The sequence below is a fragment of the Pipistrellus kuhlii genome, unplaced genomic scaffold (assembly GCF_014108245.1).
Source record: "Pipistrellus kuhlii isolate mPipKuh1 unplaced genomic scaffold, mPipKuh1.p scaffold_m20_p_3, whole genome shotgun sequence".
In the NCBI taxonomy this organism is placed as follows: Eukaryota; Metazoa; Chordata; class Mammalia; order Chiroptera; family Vespertilionidae; genus Pipistrellus; species Pipistrellus kuhlii.
In genome coordinates, this window is record NW_023425529.1 from 49310074 (window position 1) to 49334254 (window position 24181).

General features: G+C 53.1%; 4 protein-coding genes across 12 annotated transcripts; 2 read left to right on the forward strand and 2 right to left on the reverse strand.

The window, feature by feature from the left end:
- The first annotated feature begins 1506 nt into the window (after positions 1–1506).
- On the forward strand, positions 1507–4467 carry TSPAN31 (tetraspanin 31). 5 transcript variants are annotated; one of them, XM_036458139.2, is made up of 7 exons: positions 1685–1832; positions 2088–2123; positions 2329–2496; positions 2765–2845; positions 3178–3309; positions 3593–3706; positions 3808–4467. In XM_036458139.2, the coding sequence occupies exons 2-7, from the start codon at positions 2112–2114 to the stop codon at positions 3880–3882; spliced, it is 582 nt and encodes a 193-aa protein (XP_036314032.1). In that variant the 5' UTR covers positions 1685–1832; positions 2088–2111; the 3' UTR covers positions 3883–4467. The 5 variants fall into 5 exon arrangements, with proteins under 5 accessions (XP_036314029.1, XP_036314033.1, XP_036314030.1 ...); XM_036458136.2 differs by lacking the exon at positions 2088–2123 and having other exon boundaries at positions 1507–1832; XM_036458140.2 differs by lacking the exon at positions 2088–2123 and having other exon boundaries at positions 1629–1846.
- On the reverse strand, positions 4461–19456 carry CDK4 (cyclin dependent kinase 4). 4 transcript variants are annotated; one of them, XM_036458127.2, is made up of 8 exons: positions 19452–19456; positions 6717–6953; positions 6411–6546; positions 5903–6070; positions 5659–5768; positions 5366–5416; positions 5121–5256; positions 4461–4871 (listed from the first exon to the last, which is right to left on the reverse strand). In XM_036458127.2, exons 2-8 carry the CDS (start codon positions 6932–6934, stop codon positions 4779–4781), a joined length of 912 nt encoding a protein of 303 aa, XP_036314020.1. In that variant the 5' UTR covers positions 6935–6953; positions 19452–19456; the 3' UTR covers positions 4461–4778. The 4 variants fall into 4 exon arrangements, with proteins under 4 accessions (XP_036314020.1, XP_045444149.1, XP_045444148.1 ...); XM_045588193.1 differs by lacking the exon at positions 19452–19456 and adding an exon at positions 7609–7879; XM_045588192.1 differs by lacking the exon at positions 19452–19456 and adding an exon at positions 7454–7602.
- Positions 11737–15684, forward strand: MARCHF9 (membrane associated ring-CH-type finger 9). Its single transcript, XM_036458121.2, has 4 exons — positions 11737–12098; positions 13130–13285; positions 14168–14360; positions 14621–15684. Exons 1-4 carry the CDS (start codon positions 11745–11747, stop codon positions 14953–14955), a joined length of 1038 nt encoding a protein of 345 aa, XP_036314014.1. The 5' UTR covers positions 11737–11744; the 3' UTR covers positions 14956–15684.
- On the reverse strand, positions 19155–24076 carry LOC118730267 (25-hydroxyvitamin D-1 alpha hydroxylase, mitochondrial). 2 transcript variants are annotated; one of them, XM_036458105.2, is made up of 9 exons: positions 23150–24076; positions 22373–22563; positions 21709–21911; positions 21397–21597; positions 21140–21312; positions 20740–20912; positions 20461–20539; positions 20024–20221; positions 19155–19723 (listed from the first exon to the last, which is right to left on the reverse strand). In XM_036458105.2, exons 1-9 carry the CDS (start codon positions 23342–23344, stop codon positions 19610–19612), a joined length of 1527 nt encoding a protein of 508 aa, XP_036313998.1. In that variant the 5' UTR covers positions 23345–24076; the 3' UTR covers positions 19155–19609. The 2 variants fall into 2 exon arrangements, with proteins under 2 accessions (XP_036313998.1, XP_036314000.1); XM_036458107.2 differs by lacking the exon at positions 20024–20221.
- Between the last annotated feature and the right edge of the window lie 105 nt (positions 24077–24181).

Below are 24181 nucleotides of genomic sequence, written 5' to 3' on the forward strand. Positions count from 1 at the left end.
GAGCGTAGATGAAGAATTCAAGAACAGAACAGCCAGGACCGGTTTGGCTCAGTGGATAGAGCATCGGCTTGGGGACTGAAAAGTCCCGGGTTCGATTCCTGTCAAGGGCATGTACCTTGGTTGCGGGCATATCCCCGGTAGGGGGTGTGCAAGAGGCAGCTGATCGATGACTCTCTCTCATCGATGTTTCTAACTCTCCATCTCTCTCCCTTCCTCTCTGTACAAAATCAATAAAATATATTTAAAAAAAAAAAAAAGAACAGAACAAAGTGCAAGGTGGATGAGGGGAGAAATGGTGGATGGTTTGATCTAATTACTTTGTTTCAAGACTCCAACTTTTCTGCCCCTGCTAAATGTCTGTTCTTCTGCATATCTTCATGATATCAATTTATAAAAGATAGGGGATTGTAACTATAAGAATATTTCTGCAGCTGGAGATAAGGAAACTGCGGTTGAGATTACCCACTGGAACCTGTAAAATTATCTGAACAGTAACTAACCCTTAGTATTTGCTATGTGTCAGGTACCGTTCCTAGCATTTTACATATATTAACTCATTCAGTCCTCACAACAACTCAACAGGCAGGTGTATTGTTATTTATCTATGTTTTACAGATGAGGAAACAGGCACAGAAAGCTTAACTAATTGGCCAAAGATTACACAGTTAGTGACTGGAAAATTGGAACCATGCAGTCTGACTAGCAATAAGACTATATGCTGCTTCTGCAGTCATTGAATCCAAATACATACACCCTTAAATCATTCTGTGGGGTTGAAGGGAGGTTTTTCATTTGTATTCCTACTAAGACTGCTTCTTCCTCTTTTCCCATTCCCATAAAAATGGCAGCGTGTTTAAGAATTTGTTCAATAATAAACATGTTGACCAACCATACACTGTGCCCACCCGAGTGAAAATGTGTGACTCTTCCTTATTCTCAGATTTATTCATATTCCAAGGGAGGGCTTCGTCATTTTTTTTGCAAGCTCTGGACCAGGCATGTGTTCTGAAGGCGTCAGGTACACCCATGTCTGTGGCTTTGTCACATTCAGTAGTGCACTGACCAAGGCTGCTGTTTTGAATTTTTAATATCGAGTATATTCACACCCGTTAGGGGGACGGGGATACGGAACGGGACATGTGTACTAGTGGACATGCTTGCAAATGTGTAAGGATTTGCTGGGTGTGGCTGTGCCCAAACCGGGACCTCTGTGGTTGGGCTAAATAACTCAATATTTTGCTCATCTGGGTGTTCCCGGGTGTGATGCAATAACAACAAACAATGGCATCATCGTGAGGTCACTGCAGGACAAGGGAGGAGCCCTTGCGCCTAGCCCGGACAGTCCTGTCTTCTCTCTCTTCGCCGCCGGAGTTTCTCCGAAACCTCCTCCCAAGGATCAGTCTCTTCCAGCTGCGGCGAGGGAAAGCTTCACTTTCAATCCGGGGATTCCAAGTTTAGGCACCGATCTCTGGGCGAATCTTCGCAAGCCCTGCCTTCACTCTTAAGTTTCATCCTATAAAGAACCTAAAGGAGGGGCCGGGAGGCGGGTCCGTAACGCAATGCAGATTGATTGGCAGTCAGGCCGTCGACGTCCTGCTTTAGCCCTGAGTCTCTCCAATCCAGAGGCAGGGGTGGGACGGTGCAGGCGCAGAGAATTGGGTTTGGGTGGACTAGATTTAAAGAGACAGAAGCTGTCGGGGTCCGGGAAGACTGTCCCCAGACCCTCTCCCTAAGTCCTTGGGACCGCTTGGGTCCCCAAAGCTGGGGAGATGGTTTGCGGTGGCTTTGCCTGCTCCAAGAATGCACTGTGCGCGCTCAACGTGGTCTACATGGTGAGGCTTTGGAGGTGGGGAAAGCTCCTAGGTGGAGATGCGAGTGGGGAGGTTATTCAGGGGACTTCCGGTGGGTAGAGGGGTGTACTGGGTGTTCCAGGAAGGTTCCCAGGAACTTCCGGCGAAGAGGGAATTCCTGGGGACTTCCGCGGGTAGAGGGGAGACTTCCGGTGATCGGAGGGTTGGTTTGGGGGTGGGGGAATGAACTAGGTGTTGTGGGTACAAAGACTGCTCCCTCCTTTTTGTGAACTTCAGTTTCTCACAAAACAGAAGTGATGGATGAAGGGAAAGGTTCGGTTTTTATATTCATAGATTACTATCCTGCAAGCCCCCACCCCCACTCCATCCCAGCATTCTGACCTAGGGTAGGAGTGCCCAGGGATGTTACGGATTCCCATAGCACCTCCTCTCCTTCTAGTCCCGGGTGCCCTGTCAGGCCTTTGGCTGTGCTGCACGGTAGAGTTCTGATCTGTATCCTGCTTTCTGTTTCTTGTAGCTGGTAGGCTTATTGCTCATCGGAGTGGCTGCTTGGGGTAAGGGCCTGGGTCTGGTGTCCAGCATCCATATCATCGGAGGAGTCATTGCTGTGGGAGTCTTCCTCTTGCTCATCGCAGTGGCTGGACTGGTTGGTGCTATTAACCACCACCAAGTTCTGCTGTTCTTTGTATCCTGACCCAGTGACGGGGCACTTAGAATTCTTGGGAGGGCTGAGTGGGCTAGGAAGAAATCAGACCTCAGGGGTCTGGGGGGACATGTCTTTGCTCTGCTCTATGAAACTGGGGCTGATGATTTTATTGCTTTCAACCGACATGGTTGTATAAGTTCTATGAATAGATGAAATCAGATTCTATGAATAGATGAAATCAGATGATTGTTAGACGTGGAACATAAAGGAAGTTAGGACTTTTTTTCCCCATAACTCTTCCTCTCAGTACATGATCATCCTTGGTTTGGTCTTCGTCTTCCAATTTGGAATCTCTTGGTCATGCCTGGCCATTAACCGAAGCAAACAGGTAAGCAAACTTTCAAGCACTTGCATTCTTCTCTAACCTCTAACTCCCTAACAGTCTTGCCCCAAAGATCATTCTTAGATCTACCACTTCCAGACTCGAGCCATTTGCTTCCCTAGGATGTCTGGCTAATTTCCCATGAGAATGTAAGAGGTGGCTATATTATCATTGGGCCGGTGTAACTGATACACTCCTACACACACACACACACTGCCTGATGTGGACTCCCTTTGCTGGAGTAGGTAAATTGAGGTACTTGAACTGAGATCAAAATGTAGGGAGAATCTTAAGGTAAGCAGCATCAAATAATTTCCCTCTGCCTATATATCCTCCAGACAGATGTCATCAATGCTTCTTGGTGGGTCATGAGCAACAAGACTCGGGATGAACTGGAAAGAAGTTTTGATTGTTGTGGCTTATTCAACCTCACAACCATGTATCAACAAGATTATGCTTTTTGCACTGCAGTGAGTTGGCGGGGAAGGGTGGGTAGGAAAACTGGGGAAGAACAGTGCCTAAATTGGTAGGTTTTAGTTTGAATAGGATTGCCTCTAGTAGCTCTTTTGTATTGGGGCTGTGAGCTGCTGTGTTGGAAGTGGGTTTGGATCCAAAAGCTATAGAGAACTAGCTAAATGGGATTTTAATCTGTCAGATACTGATCAAAACTGGTACATTTCTAGTGTCATTTATCATAGGTGTTGGGACAGGGCATCTCTTAGCAACTCATCCTCCACACACTTTTTATCCTAGGTCTGCAAGAGCCGGAGACCCACATGTCAGATGTGTGGAGAAAAGTTTCTTAAACATTCAGATGAAGCCCTAAAAATCCTGGGGGGTGTTGGACTCTTCTTTAGCTTTACAGAGGTAATGTTCTCCAGTTCTCTCATGTGCACCCTTTCTCTACATCTGTTAAGTCAGCCTGAAATTCAGAATTGGTGCTTATCTTTCTCCCTTTGCTTCTACAGATCCTTGGTGTCTGGCTCGCAATGAGATTTCGGAATCAGAAGGATCCTCGTGCCAACCCCAGTGCCTTTCTCTGAGACTTTGGGTCCTTTTGACTTCTCTTCTGTTCTCCCTAAGCTTTTTCTTCCTCCCTTAGGGAAAACCAGGGTCAGTGACCTTTTTTGTTTGAGAAAGAGGAAAGGCCCTTTGCCCTCCCCTAAAGGTGCCTGAATAGCCAGGCGCTCTGCCTTGACAAGACTATGAGGAATACAGAGAAGCCTCTTCTTTCCCTGAGTGGATATGGGAAGCTCCTGGGAGTGCATGAGATGGTATGGGGTCGGAGTCATTCCTGGCTGTTTCCCCTCTTCTCCCTTCCACATGCCAGACCACCACAATCCATCCTGGCCTGGCTCCAAGAGGAAACCAAGGACAGAGCCAGAGAGAGAACCACCAAGAAATTTTTCTTGTAATAACAGGACTGTTTTGGAGGAAGGTCAATGAATATAAAAATAAAAGCCATTTAAACTCCAATACAAAGCAGCAAATGCCTGCCTTGTCTTCTCTTACCAGTTGAGGGGCTCCACTGACTATGCAGGCCCTGTTACCTAAGGAGAATCTACCTGCCAAGTGGTTTCTCCAAATCCCCAAATGGCAAAGCCAATCAAAGGAAGAAACATTAAAAAGAAATGTTTTGTTTTGTTTTTTTCCTCCCATATAAAAAAGGGTCCCAATATCAAGGTAAGGAAGGGGAGAAAAGGGACACACTCCTTGGTATAAGGAAGCAGGAGGGCAGGAGAAGGATAATCCCCAGAGGAGGAGCGGGAGGGGAATGTCATTAAGGCAGCCAGCAAGATATTCTCTGTAAAAATGGAGGAAGTGTCTCCGCAGCCTCGGATAAAAAGACACAGAGCGCCTCCTCGGTGGGAGGCTCTGCACTCTAGTGTTCAAAGGTCAACGACAGCTTCTCTTGGTTCTGCTGCGGCCTCTCCACCACTCACTCTGGGTCACCGTCTTCCTTTTGTAGGTAAGGGTGCTGCAGGGCTCGGAAGGCAGAGATCCGCTTGTGTGGGTTAAAAGTCAGCATCTCCTGAGAGGGGAAACAAAGGTCCGAAAGTCGTGAAGGGAAAAAGCAAAAACAAAAAATGACTTTTGCTCAACCTCAACAATACTAGGATGGGCTCTTTTCTACAGTCCTCCTTGTGGATGGCCAGTCACAGTAGCAAAAGACTAGCCCATCCAACAACCGAGTCTCAGGAACCGCGATGGTTTGCGTCCCTTTTCTATGACTACATTTTTCACCCCAATCTCACCCCATTCCCTTGCCCAAACCCAGTACCAGCAGCAGCTGTGCTCCAGACTTATCCATCTCCGGTATCACCGACTGCACGGGGCAGGGTCCTCTGGGGGGGAAGGCTCCTCGGGGTAGAGACACATCTCGGGGCCAATCCTCCTCAGGAGGCAGCCCAATCAGGCTATGGGGAATAGGAAGACTCTGGTCAGGGAGGTCCGCCCAGGCTCCACCCCGGGGCAGAGCCAAATGCTACCAGAACGAACATGTTTTTCCCCTTGCCAGTCACTTACTCAAAGATTTTGCCCAACTGGTCAGCTTCAGAGTTTCCGCAGAAGAGAGGCCTAAGGCGAGAAGGGACACAACATCATTTTCGAGGATGTGGTAGCAGAATGGTTACTGCTTAAGTGGGTCAAACAGAGGGTATGGAAACTAAAGGGATAATAAGTTCCTAATTCCATCTCAGAGCTTCTAGTTACAGACAAGGTGGTCAGTAGAACTCAAGTGAGAGCATGGGCAAGATATGGAGATGATTTTTAAGAGATTTGGGAAGTTCAAAACAGTTCAGGATCCTTGGGTCCCTTACTTTCGACGAAACATCTCTGCAAAGATGCAGCCAACACTCCACAGGTCCACAGGTGTTGCGTATGCAGACTGCAGAAGAACTTCCGGAGCACGGTACCAGAGCGTAACAACCTAATGGGAATTAAAAGAGTGAACAGGGCCCTATGGCTTGCCATAAAGCACAAAACACATGACTTCTCGACTGCTACTGGGCACTTTCCTACCCCCCAACCAGAACCCATTTTGGCTAACATCTTTCTACTGACCACAGGTGTAAGTGCCATCTGGTAGCTGTAGATTCTGGCCAGGCCAAAGTCGGCCAGCTTGACTATCCCGCCACTTGTCACCAGAATATTCTCTGGCTTCAGGTCTCGATGAACAATGCAATTGGCATGAAGAAAATCCAGGCCTCTTAGAAACTGGCGCATCAGATCCTGGTTTGAAAGAGGGAGGGAGGTACAGAGCAACTGGAAACTAGGCGCCATACCCGAAACCACAATGGCTGGGGCCCCAATGTACCTCTCTCGTCGTCTGCCCACCCCACGCACTTTTTTTTTTTTTTTAATATATTTTATTGATTTTGTACAGAGAGATAGAGAGTTAGAAACATCGATGAGGGAAAGTCATCGATTAGCTGCCTCTTGCACACCCCCTACTGGGGATGTGCCCGCAACCAAGGTACACGCCCTTGACCGGAATTGAACCCGGGACCCCTCAGTTCCCAAGCCAATGCTCTATCCACTGAGCCAAACTGGTTTTGGCCACCCCACACACCTTGATGGTCTCCACTGGCAAGCCTGGTGGGGGTGCCTTGTCCAGATACGTCCGTAGGTCTTGGTCCACATGCTCAAACACCAGGGTCACTCTGGTCTCCCGGTCAGTTCGGGAGGTAGCACAGACATCCATCAGCCTGGCCGGAACAAACGGTGGGTTACTCATGGATCAATCCCGTTTGGCCTCAACATGACCTTCCCTATTCTATTTCCTCAGGATCCTCACCTCTCTCCAGACCACCACCACGCCCCACATACAGGTGTCTTTCCCCCTTTATTATCCACCCCCAACCCTCCTCCTTCTCACCGGACAACGTTGGGATGCTCAAAAGCCTCCAGCCGCCTCAGTAAGGCCACTTCGCGAACTGTGCTGATGGGAAGGCCCCCTCCGCCACCTCCTCCATTGGGGACTCTCACGCTCTTGAGGGCCACAAAGTGGCCACTGTGTGGATCACGGGCCTTGTACACCGTCCCGTAGGCACCAACACCAATCTCAGCCACTGGCTCATACCGAAGGGTAGCCATTCTCGGATCAGAGAAGACCCTACAATCACAGAGACTCCTACCGAATCCCTTCCAGAGTTCGGAAGGCCTGAGCATACAGCAACAAAGTAACTCCAGAAAAAAGGGGGGGGGAACACATCACAAAGACACACCACCAGCACCCCTCCCCCTTCCCAGTCTTCCGAGAGGCCAGGCCCGCCCCTCAGGTAATACAATGACTCCAGCCCCAACCCCTTCAGCCACGTGAGGCCCTAGAATTAAAAAAAACAAACAAAAAAACCCACCTCTCTTCCTTTGGCGCCATCGCGCCGGCCACAAAGGAAGAGCCCACACGACACACCCCCTGCATCCAAGATCCTACACCCCAGCCCTAACACTGCACCTCCCACGACCCCTTACAAAGGACCAGATTCCGCCCCGGCCCACGTCCCTCCCCCTCCAGCGACCCCTCTGGAACGAGCCCGCCTGGAACCCGGGGTGGCTGAGAACGGTCTCCCGCCCCGGGAAGGGGCTGCTCTTACTTCTCCCCGCGCCGGGGACTGCGGGGCGGACCGTTATCGGGGCCCAGGAGCCGGTTCCCGCGGAGCCATACACCCGAGCCGGGCCAGGAGCAGCTGGACCGCGCGGGCCCGACCGCAGACACAGGCCGCGGGCTAGAGCGGACCCCTCTCCCCCGCCCGCTCCGCCCCCCTCACCATGTGACCGGCTGCCAGAGGCGCGCGGAAACCCGGGGGGAGGGGCGAGCGCCGGACGTGCGGGGCACGTCACCAGCCACCCGTGCGCAGAGGGGCCGGGAGTGGCCTCGCCCGGTTGGGGGCGGCGAGGAGGATAGGGAGGAGGGACGACGGCGACCACGTGACCTGTTGCTATCCCACGTGACCGCAGGCTATTGCTCTGAGGAGCAGAGGTGTGGTTACCCGGCAGAGCACGTGACCAGTTGCCACTACCCAAGCGGAGGGGGGGGGTGTGTGGAGGTGGAGGTAGGCAGGGGGGGGCGGGGAGAAGGGAGAGGGTGGAGTCCCAGCCGGTGCCATGGCAACCTGGGCCACCCAGATCCCAGCTGCGGGCTGCCGGCCTTCTCCGGTCTCACTCCCGGTTTCTCCGTCTGGGGGAGGGGCGCGGGAGTCGGGGGACGGGAGGTGGTGCCCTGGCCTTTCTGCTCACACTGCCGTGGGAGAACGTAGTCTCACTGGTGTCTTTGTTCCATTCACTCATTCATTCAACAAGTTTTCACTGAGTGCTTGCTTCCCGTGGGGAGGTGGGGTTGTTTTGGGGTCTGTTTGTTTTTTTGGTGTCTCAGTCACAAGCCCTTTTAAGTAGTGATAAGACTATCTGCAAAGCCCTAGCAGGTTTGGCTCAGTGGATAGAGCGTTGGCCTGCGCACTGATGAGTCCCAGGTTTGATTCCCGCCAAGGGAGTCTGCTCGATCCCCAGTGGGGGGAGCGGGGGAGGGGCGGGAGCATCATTGATGTTTCTATCTCTCTCTTCCTTCCTCTCTGAAATTAATAAAAAATATATTTTGAAAAAAATTATCTGTAAATATGTAGCCAACAGGGTGCACACAAAATAGGAAGTAGACAGTGCCAATGTGAGGGCAAAGCTAGGATGAAAGGATTGATGAAAGGCACATTAATACAGTAATCCAATAGGAACAGGGGCAGTACCCTTCCCACTTCCCAATTTCCACCACGTGCCTTCTGGCAGAGAAGTTTTCAATGATTGGGAGGTAGGTTCATCTCAGCACTAAGATATTGTGATATATGTGTGTATGTGTATGATATATATGTCATACATAGGAAAAAAACATACATGAGTGAGCATGTGCAGTAAATTACCACAGCCACTACCTCAGACCATCACATTACATGGGAATGGCTTGTGCTCTTCTGCAAACCTGTGGCTCATTATATGGCATCATTGTGCTCCTTTCCTCCAGTGCAAATTTTCTTAGCCCTTGCCCCTATACCTGAACACAATCTTTTCCAAATGGCCTTTGCTCGCAGATACAGAGTAGACAAGGGGCAGGTTTCTCTCTGGCTTCCCACGATTTACTGACTCCAACTTCCTTATCTCCCAACCCTTTGCGGGGATGGGAGTAACGGAAGGAAGGAATCAGTGTCTCATGTGTAACAACTTGTCTAAAATCTGAAACCAGCCCTGGCCAGTGTAGCTCAGTTGACTGCGCGCCCTCCCTGCACAGAAAGGTTGCTGGTTGATTGCAGGTCAGATAGGGCACATGCCCAGGTTGGTTGCAGGCTTGATCCCCAGTAGGGGGCGTGCAGGAGGTAGCCAATCTATGTTAAACTCTCACACTGATGTTTCTCTCTTCTCCCTTCCTCTCTAAAAATTCATAAATTAGTCTTTAAAAATAAGCCGAAACCGGTTTGGCTCAGTGGATAGAGCGTCGGCCTGGGGACTGAAAGGTCCCAGGTTCGATTCCGGTCAAGAGCATGTACCTTGGTTGCGGGCACATCTCCAGTGGGAGGTGTGCAAGAGGCAGTTGATTGATGATTCTCTCTCATTGATATTTCTAGCTCTCTATCCCTCTTTCCTCCTCTCTGTAAAAAAATCAATAAAATATATTTAAAATAAATAAAAATAAAATAAAACCATTTTATTACTCTATTTCTCATTCCTTCTACCCTAACTTCTATTCTCTTTAACCATCTGGCTGAGGATGTAAGAGTTCAGGCTTGAGAATATAAAGCATGCTCCAGGGCAAAACGGAAGATATGTCAGCAGAGATTCCCCCTCTGCATTCTGATAGTAAGTCTGAGCCCTCGCTGGTAAGGGCAGCTAGGACTAGTAAGAAAAACCTCAAGCCCCGGCGGGATAACTCTATTGGTTGGAGCATTTCCTGATACACCAAGGTTGTGGGTTGGATCCCCAGTCAGGGAACATAAGAAGAAGCAACCAATGAATCCATAAATAAGTGGAACAACAATTTGATGTCTCTCTCTCATCAATAAGTAAATTAAAAAAAAGAAAAGAAAAACCTCAAGGTCTGAACTGGCTATGGGGCTTGTGAGGTGAATGTTTCCTTGGCTATCTTGTCAGAATCGGTTGGTTTGTAAGCCTTCAGAAATGCTACCTGAATGTGTGCCAAACTTCCTACCCTAGTGGATTCTATCTCAGCCTTGCCTTGCACATAAGCCCACCACAGCTCACTGTCTTTAGAAGTCACACACACACACACACACACACACACACAGTGTGGTGATAGCCAGAGGGAAAGTGGGGGAATAGGTCGAGGTGGGCAAAATAGGCATAAGTGGAGACTGAAAGCCTTTGCTTTGGCACATGATGCGGTGTGCAGATGATGTTTTGTTGAGTTGTACACTTAAAACCTGAATGGTTTTGTGAACCAATGTCACCCCCGTAAGTTAAATTTAAAAAAGAAGTCATCCTCTATGTTGGCTTGGGTTCCAGCCCTTTTCTGATTCATTCATTTATCCATCCATCCAATGCGTTTGAATGCTTCCTAAGAGCATTTCTCTCCTCAGTCACTTTCTATAAGGAGCCTTGGTTTGGCAGTCTGTCCCTGGTTCCATACCCTCCCTTCTGTTAATTACTCTCTTACTAATTAATTTTTTTGCAACGCGTTTGACCCAATGGGCTCCTCTGGAATCCCTTTTCCCTCAGCGTTGTAAAAGGGAGGAGAGGAAGGTTGGAAGTGTAAAGCAGACCTAGTAAGGGGGTAGAACTGGTTCTCAGGGACAAGGCCCCCCTATAAGCAAAGAGCTGTGTGTGTGTGTGTGTGTGTGTGTGTGTGTGTGTGTGTGGTGGCGGCAAGGGAAGGAGAAAGCCAGGAAAGACACTCTCATCCCTTTAGCACTCCTATCTCCCTTGCTCACTCACCTACCTCACACATTACAATCACACATTTCATTTCTCATGCAACCAGATTCCATCCATTACACCCTCCTTCACCTCTTTCACAGTCCCATACCAGGCACACCTTTCAGTCCATTGTGTAAGTGTTCACTGCTTGAGTCTCTCTCTCGCTCACTTCCCTCCCTCAGAGCGCAGACCCCTTGCACAGCCTCCTCTCTGCACACTCCCATTTTGCACAAGCCTCTCCCCCTCTGGTGCACCTGCGTCTTTGAGCACCCACTCCCCTCCACCCTTACCCTTCACACACCTATTCTCCTACCCGTGTGCACACTCTCCTTCCTCGGACATTCCCCTCCTTCCATCCTCCCCAGGGCTGCACACACTCCCCTCCCCGCCCCCCCCCGCCCCCCCAGGGACACCTGCTCCAGCCGGGCAGGGCGGGGATGCGCAGCCGCGGCCACTTCTCCCTCTCCCCCTCCCCGCCCCTCCCTCCATCCCTCACCGGCTCCCCGCGCCCGCCCCGCCCGCCCCTCCCGCCGCCGCTCCGGGGGTGGGGGGGTCTCCGCCGCCGCCGCCGCCGCCGGAAGGAGCCGCCATTTGCCACCGCCGAGCGCACGGGCCGAGCCGAGCCGGAGCCGGGAGCCGAGGCGGGACTGGGGCCGGGAGCACGGCGATGGGGGGCGGCCCCGCCGCAGGAGGATCGGGGCGCGTAACCCCGGGGGCCCGGCCCGCTCCGGACCCGGACCCGCGGGGCGCGGCGCCCTGAGCCCCCTCCCCGCCCCCCGCCCGGGCCATGGCTGCGCGCCCCGCCGCCCCCGGGCCGCCCGCCCTCCCGGCGCCGCCAGCCCCGAAGCCCCGGCGGTGGCGGCCGTGAACGGCGCCCCCGGGCCCCGAGGACCCCGGCGGGGCTGGGCTCCCCGGCGCCGGCCCCGCGCTCCCCTCCCCGCGCCGCCCCGAGCCCCCCGCGCGCCGCCCCCCGCCCCGCGGCGCCCGGACGATGCTCAAGTCGCGGCTCCGCATGTTCCTGAACGAGCTGAAGCTGCTGGTGCTGGCGGGCGGGGGGCGGCCCCGCGCCGAGCCGCAGCCCCGGGGGGGCGGGGGCGGCTGCGGCTGGGCGCCCTTCGCCGGCTGCGCGGCCCGGGACGGCGGCGCCGGCGACGAGGAGGAGTACTACGGGCCCGGGCCGCGCGCGCGGGGCCTGGCGGGCGACAAGGAGCCGCGGGCCGGGCCCCCGCCGCCGCCCGCGCCGCCGCCGCCCCCGGGCGCGCTGGACGCCCTGTCGCTCAGCAGCAGCCTGGACAGCGGCCTGCGGACCCCCCAGTGCCGGATCTGCTTCCAGGGCCCCGAGCAGGTCAGGCCGGGCGCGCGCGGGGCGGGGCGGGGCCGGGCGGGGTGGGGGCGCCCACCTGGGGCGCCCGGGGAGCCCGCGAGCGGGGGGGCGGGGCCTGGGAGGCGGGGCGGGACCCGGGACCCCAGTGGGAATAGGGGGAGGTTGGGGGACCGGCTGGAGACGCCCAGAGCGTCCGTTTAAGGTGGAGGGCGAGCAAGAGTCCCCAGGAAGGGGTGGGTCTTTCTCCTGGCCAGGCTTCACATCCCTCACCCCTCACCCGTAAGCGGGGACTGCCTTTCTTCCCATCCTCTTCCTCATCTTCTCCCCCATCCTCTCCCCCCCCCCCCGGGGGTCTTTGTGGGCTGAGGAGATGGCCGAGGGGAGCGCTTGTTCCCACCTGGAAGGGAGGGCCATCGGCGCCCTCGCCTCTTTCAGGCTTTCTCTCTCCGTGGGGCACTTTCCTTCACTTCCCGTGCTACAACTTGCCATCTCATTCCAGAGAGTCCTCTTTGTGTAAATGTTGTGGACAAAGTTGTCTCGGGATAGTGCAGGGGATGTCTCTGTGCGGTGAGACATTACTCCTGGATTAAAAGGGAACACCTTGTACTCCCACCCCCCAGAATGCCTTCTCCCTTTTGTTACTTGCAAACAGAGGACGTCACCTGTGAAATACTTTACAGGGATGGAGCCGGGAGGAAGGCATGGCTCTGAAGCCCTAACCCTCACCCTTCAGATCCTAAGGGGTAGCCTTCCAGTGGGAACTCCCGAAAAGACCACCCTCTCCAAATTCTGGGCAAAGAGAAGACCCACTTCCCCACCTCCTCTCCGATCCCTTTTCTTCCTCATTCGTTTGGTCAGGGAAGTTTACCTGGAGCTCTAACTTTTTTCTTTGTCCTGCAGCCTTAGCCTCTTGGCCTGTTTGGGGTGAAAGGCCTGAGCTCTTCTAGGGTGGGAGAATGGCTGGCCTGGACAGGAGGGTTTTCTCCCCCCGAGCGGAGAGAAGTGGGTCCCGGTGGCGATAGCTAACATCACTCTCATCCCTCTTCCTCCAGGGGGAGCTCCTGAGCCCCTGCCGCTGTGACGGCTCCGTGCGCTGCACGCACCAGCCCTGCCTCATCCGCTGGATTAGCGAGAGGGGCTCCTGGAGCTGTGAGCTCTGCTACTTCAAGTATCAGGTCCTGGCCATCAGCACCAAGAACCCACTGCAGGTGAGGTGCCAGGACGGGACTCTCCGGTTGGAGCAAGGGCCTTGCAGCATTCAGAGTCAGGAACCCTCCGGGAGCCTACTGCATCCATTTATTTACCCCTCCCCACAATTTCCTGTCTTTCTGTAAGTCCTCCCTTTCTTCGTTTATTTACAAAGACTTTATTCAGTGCCACCTTTATTCCAGGCACTGTTCTAGGCAGTGGGACAACAAGAAAGAAAAAGATAACAATATCAATTGTGATAGCAAATATGTAGGGTTTTCTTTGTGTCAAGGTCTTGGAGTGTATTAACTTTTTAAAACAATATATTTTATTGATTTTTTTATAGAGAGGAAGGGAGAGAGATAGAAAGTTAGAAACATCGATGAGAGAAATATCGATCAGCTGCCTCCTGCACACCCCCTACTGGGGATGTGCCCTTGACCAGAATCCAACCTGGACCCTTGAGTCCCCAGGCCGATGCTCTATCCACTGAGCAAAACTGGCTAGGGCGGTGTGTATTAACTTTTAATCATTATAATAATCCTATTAGTTATATACCAATATTATCCTCATCCTAAAGATGGATGCACAAAGAGATTTGAATACTTGCCCAAGGTTACTCAGCCAGGAAGTGATGGCGTTAGAATTTGGAATTCAAACTTACATGGTCTGGCTTCAGAGCACTTGCTCATCCTGCCTTTCTAAACTAAGACAGACCCATGGTTTCCAACACCTTGAGCAAGGCCACAGCCTGGGTTTGATCGGGGCACAGAGGAGACACATGTTCGTCCTGCCGGGATGGTTTCAGGAAGACTCCCGGAGCATCCTGCTTTTCGGGGCTAAACCATCACCCAGCCCTCCATCTCTTTCTGTGACTTTTTGGAACCCTTTCTCCCACACAGTGGCAAGCCATCTCCCTGACAGTCATTGAGAAGGTCCAGATTGCCGCCATAGTCCTGGGCTCTCTCTTCCTCGTCGCCAGCATCTCCTGGCTCATCTGGTCCTCACTCAGCCCTTCAGCCAAGTGGCAACGACAGGATCTGCTGTTTCAGATCTGCTACGGCATGTATGGCTTCATGGATGTCGTCTGCATAGGTGAGGGCACCTCTCTCCCTTTAACCTGAGGGGCAGCTTCCTCTCACTCATACACTTCACTTCCCCTCCCCGTTCCTTCAGCCTCATGGCCACATTTTCAACCATTGAGAGCCTTCAGGGCCATCTTGGTGCCCCTCCCTTCCCAGCTTCTCCAGGTCTTTTGCAACCCTCTCTCCTCACTCTGAAAAATGTTTGCTTAAGCACCTCTAGCCTGGGTCTGAGCAGCAGTTGACCCTGGATATCTTCTCCCTCTTCCTTAGGACTCATTGTCCATGAAGGCTCCTCTGTCTACCGCATCTTCAAACGATGGCAGGCAGTGAACCAGCAGTGGAAGGTCCTGAACTATGACAAGACCAAGGACGTAGGAGGAGATGCAGGGGGAGGGACGGCAGGGAAGCCAGGCCCCAGGACCTCACGGACGAGCCCTCCCTCTGGGGCCACCAGCCGCCCCCCGGCTGCCCAGCGCATGCGGACGCTCTTGCCTCAGCGCTGTGGTTACACAATCCTGCACCTCCTGGGACAGCTTCGGCCACCGGACGCGCGTTCCAGCTCCCATTCCGGCCGAGAGGTTGTCATGAGGGTCACCACAGTCTGAACTGAACTCCGGGAGCTGGGATCTTGAGTCAGTGCATTGGCCAGAGAGGAGCTATCATGACTGCTGGAGGTACCGCCCGGACCAGATGTTTGGGGCACACTGCTCCCACCGCTGAAGAGCTCTGTGGGCAGCCTCAAGCTGGAGACATTGTCTGGCTTCTGCCCACTGGGTAGATACACGTGGATGACATTCCAGCCCCCACTGACAATTCCCCGCACTCATCCTGGGGCAGCCAGTGGGCACGTGGGGAGAACAGCTTTTCTTCCCCAGAGAACCGTCCTTACCTCAGCTCCTAGGGCCTCCAGCCCCTCAGCTCTACCATGGTGACTTGGTGAGGGGGAACCAATGCCAGAAGAAAGGGGCTGTAGACCCCCCCATTCCCCACCCCATGGCCACAGGGCAGCTGGCAATAAGACTAGTATACATTGACCTCCCGTTCCCTGCATGAGGGCGGGGGGCTTCCCCTGCTCTGCCCCCCAATGCATGGGGGGAGGGCATAAAGAATCATTTATATGCACATGGAGACTCCTTTCTCATCTGGGGCTTCTCTGGAGGGTTGGGAGGTGTGGGGAGGCTTCTCTACAGAGGTTACAAATCCCAAATGCAGCAGTGGGCTCTGAGTTGGAGGTGTAACTCCCACTTGCTGGTGAATAATTCATGTTGGCTGCTGGATGGCAATGCTCAGAGGTACCTAAAGGGTGGACCTACCACGTCCAAGTTTGTGATTTACAAAAAAATCTCTCCACTGTGGCTTTCCTGTCTACCTCATAGGGTTGGAATGAGGATAAAGAAGGGGCTGGTTGCACCCATCCGACATGGCTCAGTGGTTGAGCATTGACCTATGAACCAGGAGGTCACGGTTCGATTCCCGGTCAGGGCATATGCCCAGGTTGCTGACTCGATCCCCATTGTGGGGCTTTCAGAAGGCAGCTGTTCAATGATTCTCTCTCATCATTGATGTTTCTATCTCTCTCTTCCTCTCCCTTCCTCTCTGAAATAAATAAAAATATATTTAAAAGAAGAAGAAGAAGGGACAGGTTGCAAAGAAAATCAATGATGGCATAAAAAGATTTATACTGTAGATGATGGTCCATTTATTTCAAATAGGAGCTGGTTAACAACTTTCAAAGTGTGTTTTTTATCTGGAGTTGCACGGAGCCTTGGGAATGTGTGTTGAGTGTCATAGATATGTAAATATGAGGGAAACTAGACATTGCAAATGTGCAGGATGGTGGTTATTTGTAAGAATGAGAGCTCCTCCAATGCCCTAAACAGAGGGCAGAGAAAGGCGGGAGCTCTCCTTCTTGCTCTGGGGATCATTTGGATTCTTAGTCCTTCTCAGGCCCTGTGCTCACGCGGAGAAGTGGTGTGAAGGGAATTCGGACTTATTTGGAGTGAGATGGATAGAATCCTTCCATGATATGGGTCTCCAGCTTATAGGTCTGGTCCTGGTGTGTCTCAGCTAGTGGTATTACCTGGAAGTATTGTGCTTGGAGACAGCAGTGCAGAGGGCACTTGTCTAGAGAGAAAATTTGGGAAGGACTGCTTAAAATGTGGGTCAGCCTGAAGCCTCAGCCCTTTCTCCTGAGTTCTTGGAGCTGTGTGTTCTATGAATGATGGTATCTTTTAAGTGAACTACTCATCAGCAATTAAATTAATTACTTCACACTTTGCTAAAGTCAGATCCAGAGGCCTTTCCTATTATTAGTCCTTCTCTCAGAGAAGGTCTGCTCTGTATGCTCCCTGGGGATGTTTTGGGGGAAATGCTTATCTGCTAAAGGTCACATATCCTTGCCTGCTATTGGCTATCTCCTACCCCCTCTCTAAAAGGGGTCTTTGCTGCTGTCCATGGTGCTAGCACCCAGCCTTGCCTGGAGGTATAGATACCAGTCACCTGGCCGTGTGGGAAGTGTGTCACCTCCAGGAATCAACATGGAGAGGGAACTGAAGCTGAGCCATATCCCGCTCTCTCATCCCCCACATTCCAGGGGAAAATTGTTTTTCCAGAGAAGTAAACCTCCACATTCCTTACTTGGGCAGACAGAAGAGCCAGACTTTACTGATTTGCTAGTCACCAGATAGCTGGCGGGGACCAACTATCAGATGGGAGACAGCAAATTAGAGTGACTAACTAGTGCCTATGATGGCAGATAGGGTTCAGGTAGGTATCACACAGTTGGGGTTTCCTGTGCCAAGCCTGGGCTGCCCCCGTGATGGCCCACACGGAAATTTAAACCCAAGATCATAGGCACACAAACACACTGTCTCCATTTGGACACTGGGTCCTAAAACCAGGCCAAGTGAGACAATATAATCCTCTTCCTTTCAGTACCACTAGATGTCCTGGTATTGGTTTGGGACCAGCAATCAGTACTGTCCCCTATCCTTCCCTTTTCTAACTTAAAGAGAATCTTATCCAGAAAAGGGGTCATGGAAGCTGTTGCCCTCCTCAAGTGAGTAGTCCAACTTGCCCAATGGAGCCGTGGGTGTCAGAGCCTGCATCACTAAGTTCAGGGGGAAAGATCTGAGAGGAATTGGGGCTTTATTCTTTCAAAGCTCAAGTCTGCTAAAAATCAGGTCACTTAAGTTTGGGTTGAGTTCAGTGATAGGGGAATGGGGATGGGGATCGAGTGTAGTACCGGAGTTGAGAGAAGGGACAGTACAGGTACATAAACCTTGGTCTCTGCGCTGAGCCTTGGGTACAACCTGCTCCTGTGTAGATTTTACATAAATAGATACTCCCCAGAAGGCTTGGTGGTTAATGAAGTTCCTGTGGTCAGGGAGCCATGTCTAGGTCAGGGGCCTGAGATGGTGGGAGGAGGAGGAAGTGTGAAGCGAAATCTCCATCTCCATCTAGCTCATTGGAATGGGGAGTGGAGGGAGCAGGAGGAAGGGGGACAAGTCCTGGCATGGGGAAGGTAATCTAGGCTACCCTCAGAGGGAGCTGCGGGGAGTGTGCTGAGAGATTTATTTATATGGAAGATGAGTTCATCTGTATACATCACAAGGGGAGGGCTGTGCCCAACTTCTGGGGGGCCAGAGAGTGCTGACCCAGGGAAACAGGCTCCCTCTGCCCAGCCCCTTTATGCCGTGGTGCCCCAGGGCTTCTGGCCACCCCCACACTGAGCTTTCATCCTGTCTGACTTCACTTCTCGGGCTGTATTCCTGTCTTTCTCCAAAGGAAAAGACCTTGGAACAATTTTTCCAGAGAGGTGAGTGGCCATTCTAGGATGTCCTTCAGTTCAGGTTCCATAAACATTTCTACCAAAGAGTCAGCCACCTCTGGCCATCTCTGCAAATCCCTAGCTCCCAACCCTTTTTTACAGCTCGCCCTTGTGGTTACCTTTCACCACCACCCTCATACCCTCTTCCAGGGAGCCAGACTTGGCTGTTCCCACTCCAGACAGAAACGTGTCTGGGTTTGTGGTGCAAACCTCTCTTCCAGGTGTCTGGACCTCCCATGCTATGGGGCTAGTCCCAGGGCCTGAGAAACCAAGGTCAGCGATTTGGGTGAGGGTCTTGCCTCCAGGTCTTGTAGGAAGTGAGAGTGGGAGAGAAATAAGTCAAAAATCAAGGAGGGAACATTCTTTTTTTTTTTAATTTTATTTCAAAACTATGAATATTTAAAAATATCAATATGTAAAAGGCATATACAGGGATAGATGCAGAAATGTCTTTGCCTGGGAACTAAATCAAGCCAACTTAATAGTGACCAGAGAGGCAAGGATAGTTTTTAAAAAATCATAAACCAGGCAAGGGCAGACTCACCTTTCTAGAGGCAAGGTGAGGAAGGAACAGGGTAGGCAGAGCCTGGTAAGCTGCTACCCCCTACTGCTACAGGGTACAGATTCAGTCTGAAAATTTGTGTGTCACCCAGGGACAGGCCCTGGCATGGGTATAAAAGACGGAATAAGATCTCAACCTTGCCGAAACCGGTTTGGCTCAGTGGTAGAGCGTCAGTCTGTGGACTGAAAGGTCCCAGGTTGGATTCCGGTCAAGGGCATGTACATTGACTGCGGGCACATCCCCGGTAGGGGGTGTGCAAGAGGCAGCTGGTCGATATTTCTCTCTCATAGACGTTTCTAGCTCTCTATCTCTCTCTCCCTTTCTCTCTGTAAAAAAATCAATAAAAAATATATATATATATATATATATATATATATATAAAGAGAGAAAAAAAACCTGATTAAAAAAAAAAAAAAAAAAAAGATCTCATCCTTTCTCTCAAAGAGCTCACATGCAAGGAAGACCAGGTGCAGACCAGATGCACAATTACTTAGCTCATGTCATGCAAAGAGCTTGGTCAGCAGCATCCATGAACACTGTGGAGCCCCCAAAGGGCAGTGGTGGAATTCTTCCTCAGGTCACCCAGCATTATTAGTTAAAAGTCTGAGTTGGCCCTTGAAGGATGCATGTGATATGATCAGGAAAAGGGCTGAGCAGGCAGAGGGGCTATGGTTTTCCTCCGGGCCTGCTGGGTCAGGCCACATGCATACTTCACACCTTGGCCAGGACTGCCTCAAACCCTTTGCTATGATCTTTCTGACTAGTGTGATGAGATAGACAGGTCTCAGGGGAAATACACAGGTCTTGGTCTTGTGCCTAATAAACCCCTATGATGAGAGAAAAGGTGGTAACAGCCTCCTTCACAGAACTATCTGTCCACAAACTGTAGGTTGATGCTCCTCTCAGGTACCAGGACAGTCCGGGTCATGGGTCTGATTGGGGCAGCGCCTGGCTCAGGCCGTACCTCAAAGTGAGTCAAGATCTGAAAAGTGAGGAAGAAAGCTATCATTACGGGAGGGGTCTACAATGGTGGGCTGGTTTGGTCATGGGCATTATTTGTGTTAGAATGGTCAAGGTTGGTAGTGAACTCCTTGGTTAATCAGGATAAGGGACTATGGTAGGGAAATAGTCCACATTCCCTCATTCACTTTCCAGGGCTGTAATGAGATTGACGCATTTAAAACATTAAGTCTTACATGTTTTCCTACGCTTGTCAGGAGAAGAGCTCGCAGCTTTAGAGGGTTACGGTCTCTCTCGTCTGCAGAAGGTCTAGATCACTCACCTGGGCCAAAGCCATTTGCAGCTCCAGCTCTGCCAGGCGTCTCCCCATGCAGCTGCGCTTGCCGAAGCCAAAGGGAAGACAGGCGAACGGGTGGGGGGCTGGGCCTTCCCCCAGCCAGCGCGCTGGGCGAAAAGCATTTGGCTCTGGGAACTGGGCAGGGTCTCTTGAAGTGGCATAATGACACAGAGTGACCAGCGTCTGGTGAGGGAGGAACACGAACTTGTCAATTCAGGCCCAGGAAGGCAAGGAGGGACAAGGAGAAAAGGCGATATGGACTGGCTGCTTTTGAAAGGATTTTTCCACTGCCCCATTATGTCCCAGAGAGAAGCATTCTGGCCAAGGGGAGGGTTTGAAGGGCTTATGAAGAGTTGAGTATAAGATCAGGGCCCAGATAGCGAGGATTGGCTTAGCAAAACTGGCCCATAGGCTCTACTCACATTTTTGGGAATGATATAATCACCCACACGAATGTCTTTATCAGGAACACGGGAATTCCCAGGTACTACAGGGTACAGTCTGGGTGGCAGAGCACAAGGAGAGACAAGAAGGTGAGGCTGGGGCCGTTAGCCTTCCTCTCATGCCCGCAACTTCCAAACCCATTCTTGGCCAGGAGTAGAGTACCATTTTCCTCCGCGTTCTCCCCGCTCCCATCTTCTGTCTGCTTCCCCAGCCCTCCCCCAGCATTTTCTCCAGCTCCTTCTCTCCTTCCCTCTCACCTTAGCACTTCCTTGAGGACAGCCTTCAGCAGGGGCAGCTGGGACAGAACAGTGGCTTTGGAGTGGGCATTGGACGCCCTGCCCAAGGCAGCAGTGATCTCGGAGTGGAGAGCCGTCTGGACTTCGGGGTGCCGAGCGAGTTCATATAAAGCCCAGGAGAGCGTGTTGGACACCTGAGAGGATAGGTGAGAGCATTAGAGGCAGTAAGAGCAGAAACCAGCATAGGGAGATATGGTAGGGAAATAGATATAGCCACAGAATATGACGCTGTCTGGAGCCCAGGAAGTGCCAACCTAAGCTGTTCTAGAGGGCCACAGTGAGCCCTCTGCAGCTGGATTGAGACTGGGGAGGCCAAGCTTCAGGATTAAGTGGGGCCCACAGCACGGAGGGAGAACGCTACCGTGTCCACGCCGGCCAGCAGCAGCTCCGTCACATTCCCCAGGATGGACGCGGCAGGCAACTCTTCCTGGAACAGGAAGTAGGTCAGGTGCGCCCCAGATTCCACGTCCTGCTCAGGCCTTCCCGGGCTCCTCCTGGCTGCCTCGGCCTCTCGCTGCTCCACGTGCTTCTGGGCTGCGCGGGGAGAAGGCGCAGGGATGCCTCACCGCCCCTGGGCGGCTCTATGTCCTCCCATCCCACTTCGCGCCTGGGCCTTACCAAATGCAAACATCTGGTCCCAGTCTTGGCAGAGGCGGCCCCAGGGTCCCGGCACGAGGCGGTGCAGCCAGCTGGGCATCGCCATGGTCAACAGCGTGGACACGAACACGGATCCCACCGCGCGGATGAAGGTCTCAGTGTCTGGAGGCACTTGGGTCTCCAGGCAGCCCAGGCGCGAACCCAGCAGCACGGCTGCTATGCCTGGCCGGGAGGGGGCGCTATCAGGACACGGGGTGACCCCCACCTCCACCCCCCCCACACACCCTTCCGGGGGTTGCCTCTTAAGCTGGCCACAGCTGTCCTGGTATTCACCTTCTAGTCCAAACTTGTAAAACTCTCCCGCTACATCGCGAACCAGGGCGGGCGACCCAGTGCCACGTCCCCGTTGGCGCCGCAGTCGCCGCACGAGGTCGAGGACCACGGCGTCCAGGGTCCCGGCGTAACGGGCAGCTGCCCGAGGCCGGAGGAGGAGCGGGGCCAGCAGACTGCGGAGCCTCTGCCACTCTTCGCCTTCCCTGTGGGGGAGCGGGGAGGGGGCGCATCAGGGCGGACGTGGGTGTGTGCAGGCTGTCCAGCGCTGCGGGCTGCGGTGGAGGAGCGCGTTCCGCTCGGGTGGCTGGGAGCGGGATTGCGCCTGCTATTCATCCCCTTCCTCCTTACTCATTTCCTGCCCCAGGGATGGCCTGGGTTCCTGGGTAACCTGAGTCACAGAATCTTATACGTATACTACATCTGGATCCTGGTACCCTAGCCCCTTTTGCCGGTACCCGGGATTCTGCTCTCAGAAAGAAGGACCAAGAGAAGGGGAGTGTGGGACGAGGGCCGGGCTCTACCTGAGCTGGAGAAGCAGACTGTGTGAAAACCCCCATTTGGCAGAGTCTGGGGGAAAACGGCCGCCCCTCCCCTCAGACCATCTCCAGCCCCTCCGCAGGAGAGGGGAGCAGTGGGGCTTCCCGCTCTGGGCTAGAGGACTCACGCAGTGAGCAGTCCGCAAGCCCGCTGGCGCTGGCGCCGGTGCTCAGCCCACGGGGAGAAGCTGCAGCGCTCGGGCCTGGGCCCCTCCTGTCGCAGCAGCTGCTCGATGAGCGCAGGGGCCGCCAGGTACACGGTGCGCACCGTCCCGAAGCTGGCCAGCCACACCGGGCCGAAGCGCGCGGCGCCCTGCACCTGGGGGAACGGCGCGGCGACACTGGAGAAGGGGCAGGGGACTCCCGGCGAGGCCCATGGACCTAATGTGGCTAGGCTTTGGAAGGGGGAGCTCCCAGCTGGCACATGGACCTAATGCCAAAAAACCCTCCTCCTCTTTCCCCCCCCCGCTTCCCATCCCTAGAAAGTCTGAGTGTGATGGGCAAAGTTGTAAGAACTTTGCTTAGACTTTCAGCACCGCTCTTTGGGCGCCAGAAAAATCCCTAAAGGTTCACACGCGCACTCTCCATTTCAGGACCAGAGCACAAAGCACAGGAGCGCAGGTAGCTTTAAGCCCAACACGCTGAACGCCCGGGTTAAAGAGCCTGTGCGTTTCTGCCTCCTGCCCACTTATCCTGGACCTACCGACTTCCAGACTTCGCTCTGCGAGAAGGCGCTTTTTGAATGCTAGGTGTCAGGATGGACTCCGTGCTGCTTGAGCCAAAGCCCCAAATCCCAACTTGTCTTTCTCTAATCCATGGGCATCCATTCTCACTGGCCTTCCCTCCTACGGTCTGCGCTATCTGTTTCCCCAGCACCAAGTCCCCAGAACAGAGTCCCAATCTACCTGCAGCTCGTGTAGGCGCGACAGCCCTCCCTTGCAGAAAAGTTCGGCAAGAAAACCCGGCGTGGAGGGGCCTGGGATGTCTGCCAAGCTCCGAGGCGCTGAGCCAGAGCCGCTGGAGCCCAGTGAGGCACCCAGCTCAGAAACACAGCGGGCACGATGCAACACCCTGGAGGCGAGCTTGAGGGTCTGGGTCATGGTCTGGTTCGGGAGATACAGCACTTGCTAGCATCTTGCCTGCACCCCTATTTAACCCTTGGGGAACGTAGTGGAGACGCCCCCTCTCCAAGCCACTCAGCCAATCCTCTTCCCAGTGGTCCGTGTAGGGATTAGCACCTAGGAACAGTAGGAGGGGCTGAAGCTGCCTATGCAGCTCCCTTGGGTCATGTCGCAATGACCCTCTTGGGAGGGGAGGTCTGCCTCAGTTTCTCCTCCTGGGCTGGTGCCCTAGTCCCATAACCTGAAGATCTCTTCCTGGGAAAGGCTGTTTCGTTAAACTTTGATGACCAAGATATAGTCAGTCCCTGATATTTCCACCACTTCCCCACAGACCAGGCCCCTTAGCCCATTCTCAGGAATTCCCCACCCTTCAGCTCTTCCTGGAAAGGAAGCAAGCAGGCAAGAGGCACAGCCATAGCTGTCCTCATATTCTTGGCTCATCAGGCTGCTCCTTCTCTGTATGAGCAGAATTTTCTTGTATCACATCTCCCCCACCCCCTGTACTGGACACTGGGCAGATGGCAGGTGAGTTAATGGGATAAAATGGGTTATGGAGCCTTCATCTTTGTTCCTTGGGGAGAGCAGTCCTTTTATGTCAGACAGTCAGCCCAGAAATTCTGGAATGGAAGGTCAATATGAAACTAGAGCGGGTCTCCAACCCCATACCCTCACTGGGACTCTTCAGAAACAGTCACAATAAAGGCAGCATAAATCCCCCAGATCAAGTCTTAGGCAGGGAGACGCTGGGAGGAGACACATGACACACACTCTCACCTGCCCTGAGAAACAGCAGCATGGTCATGTGCCCACATATGT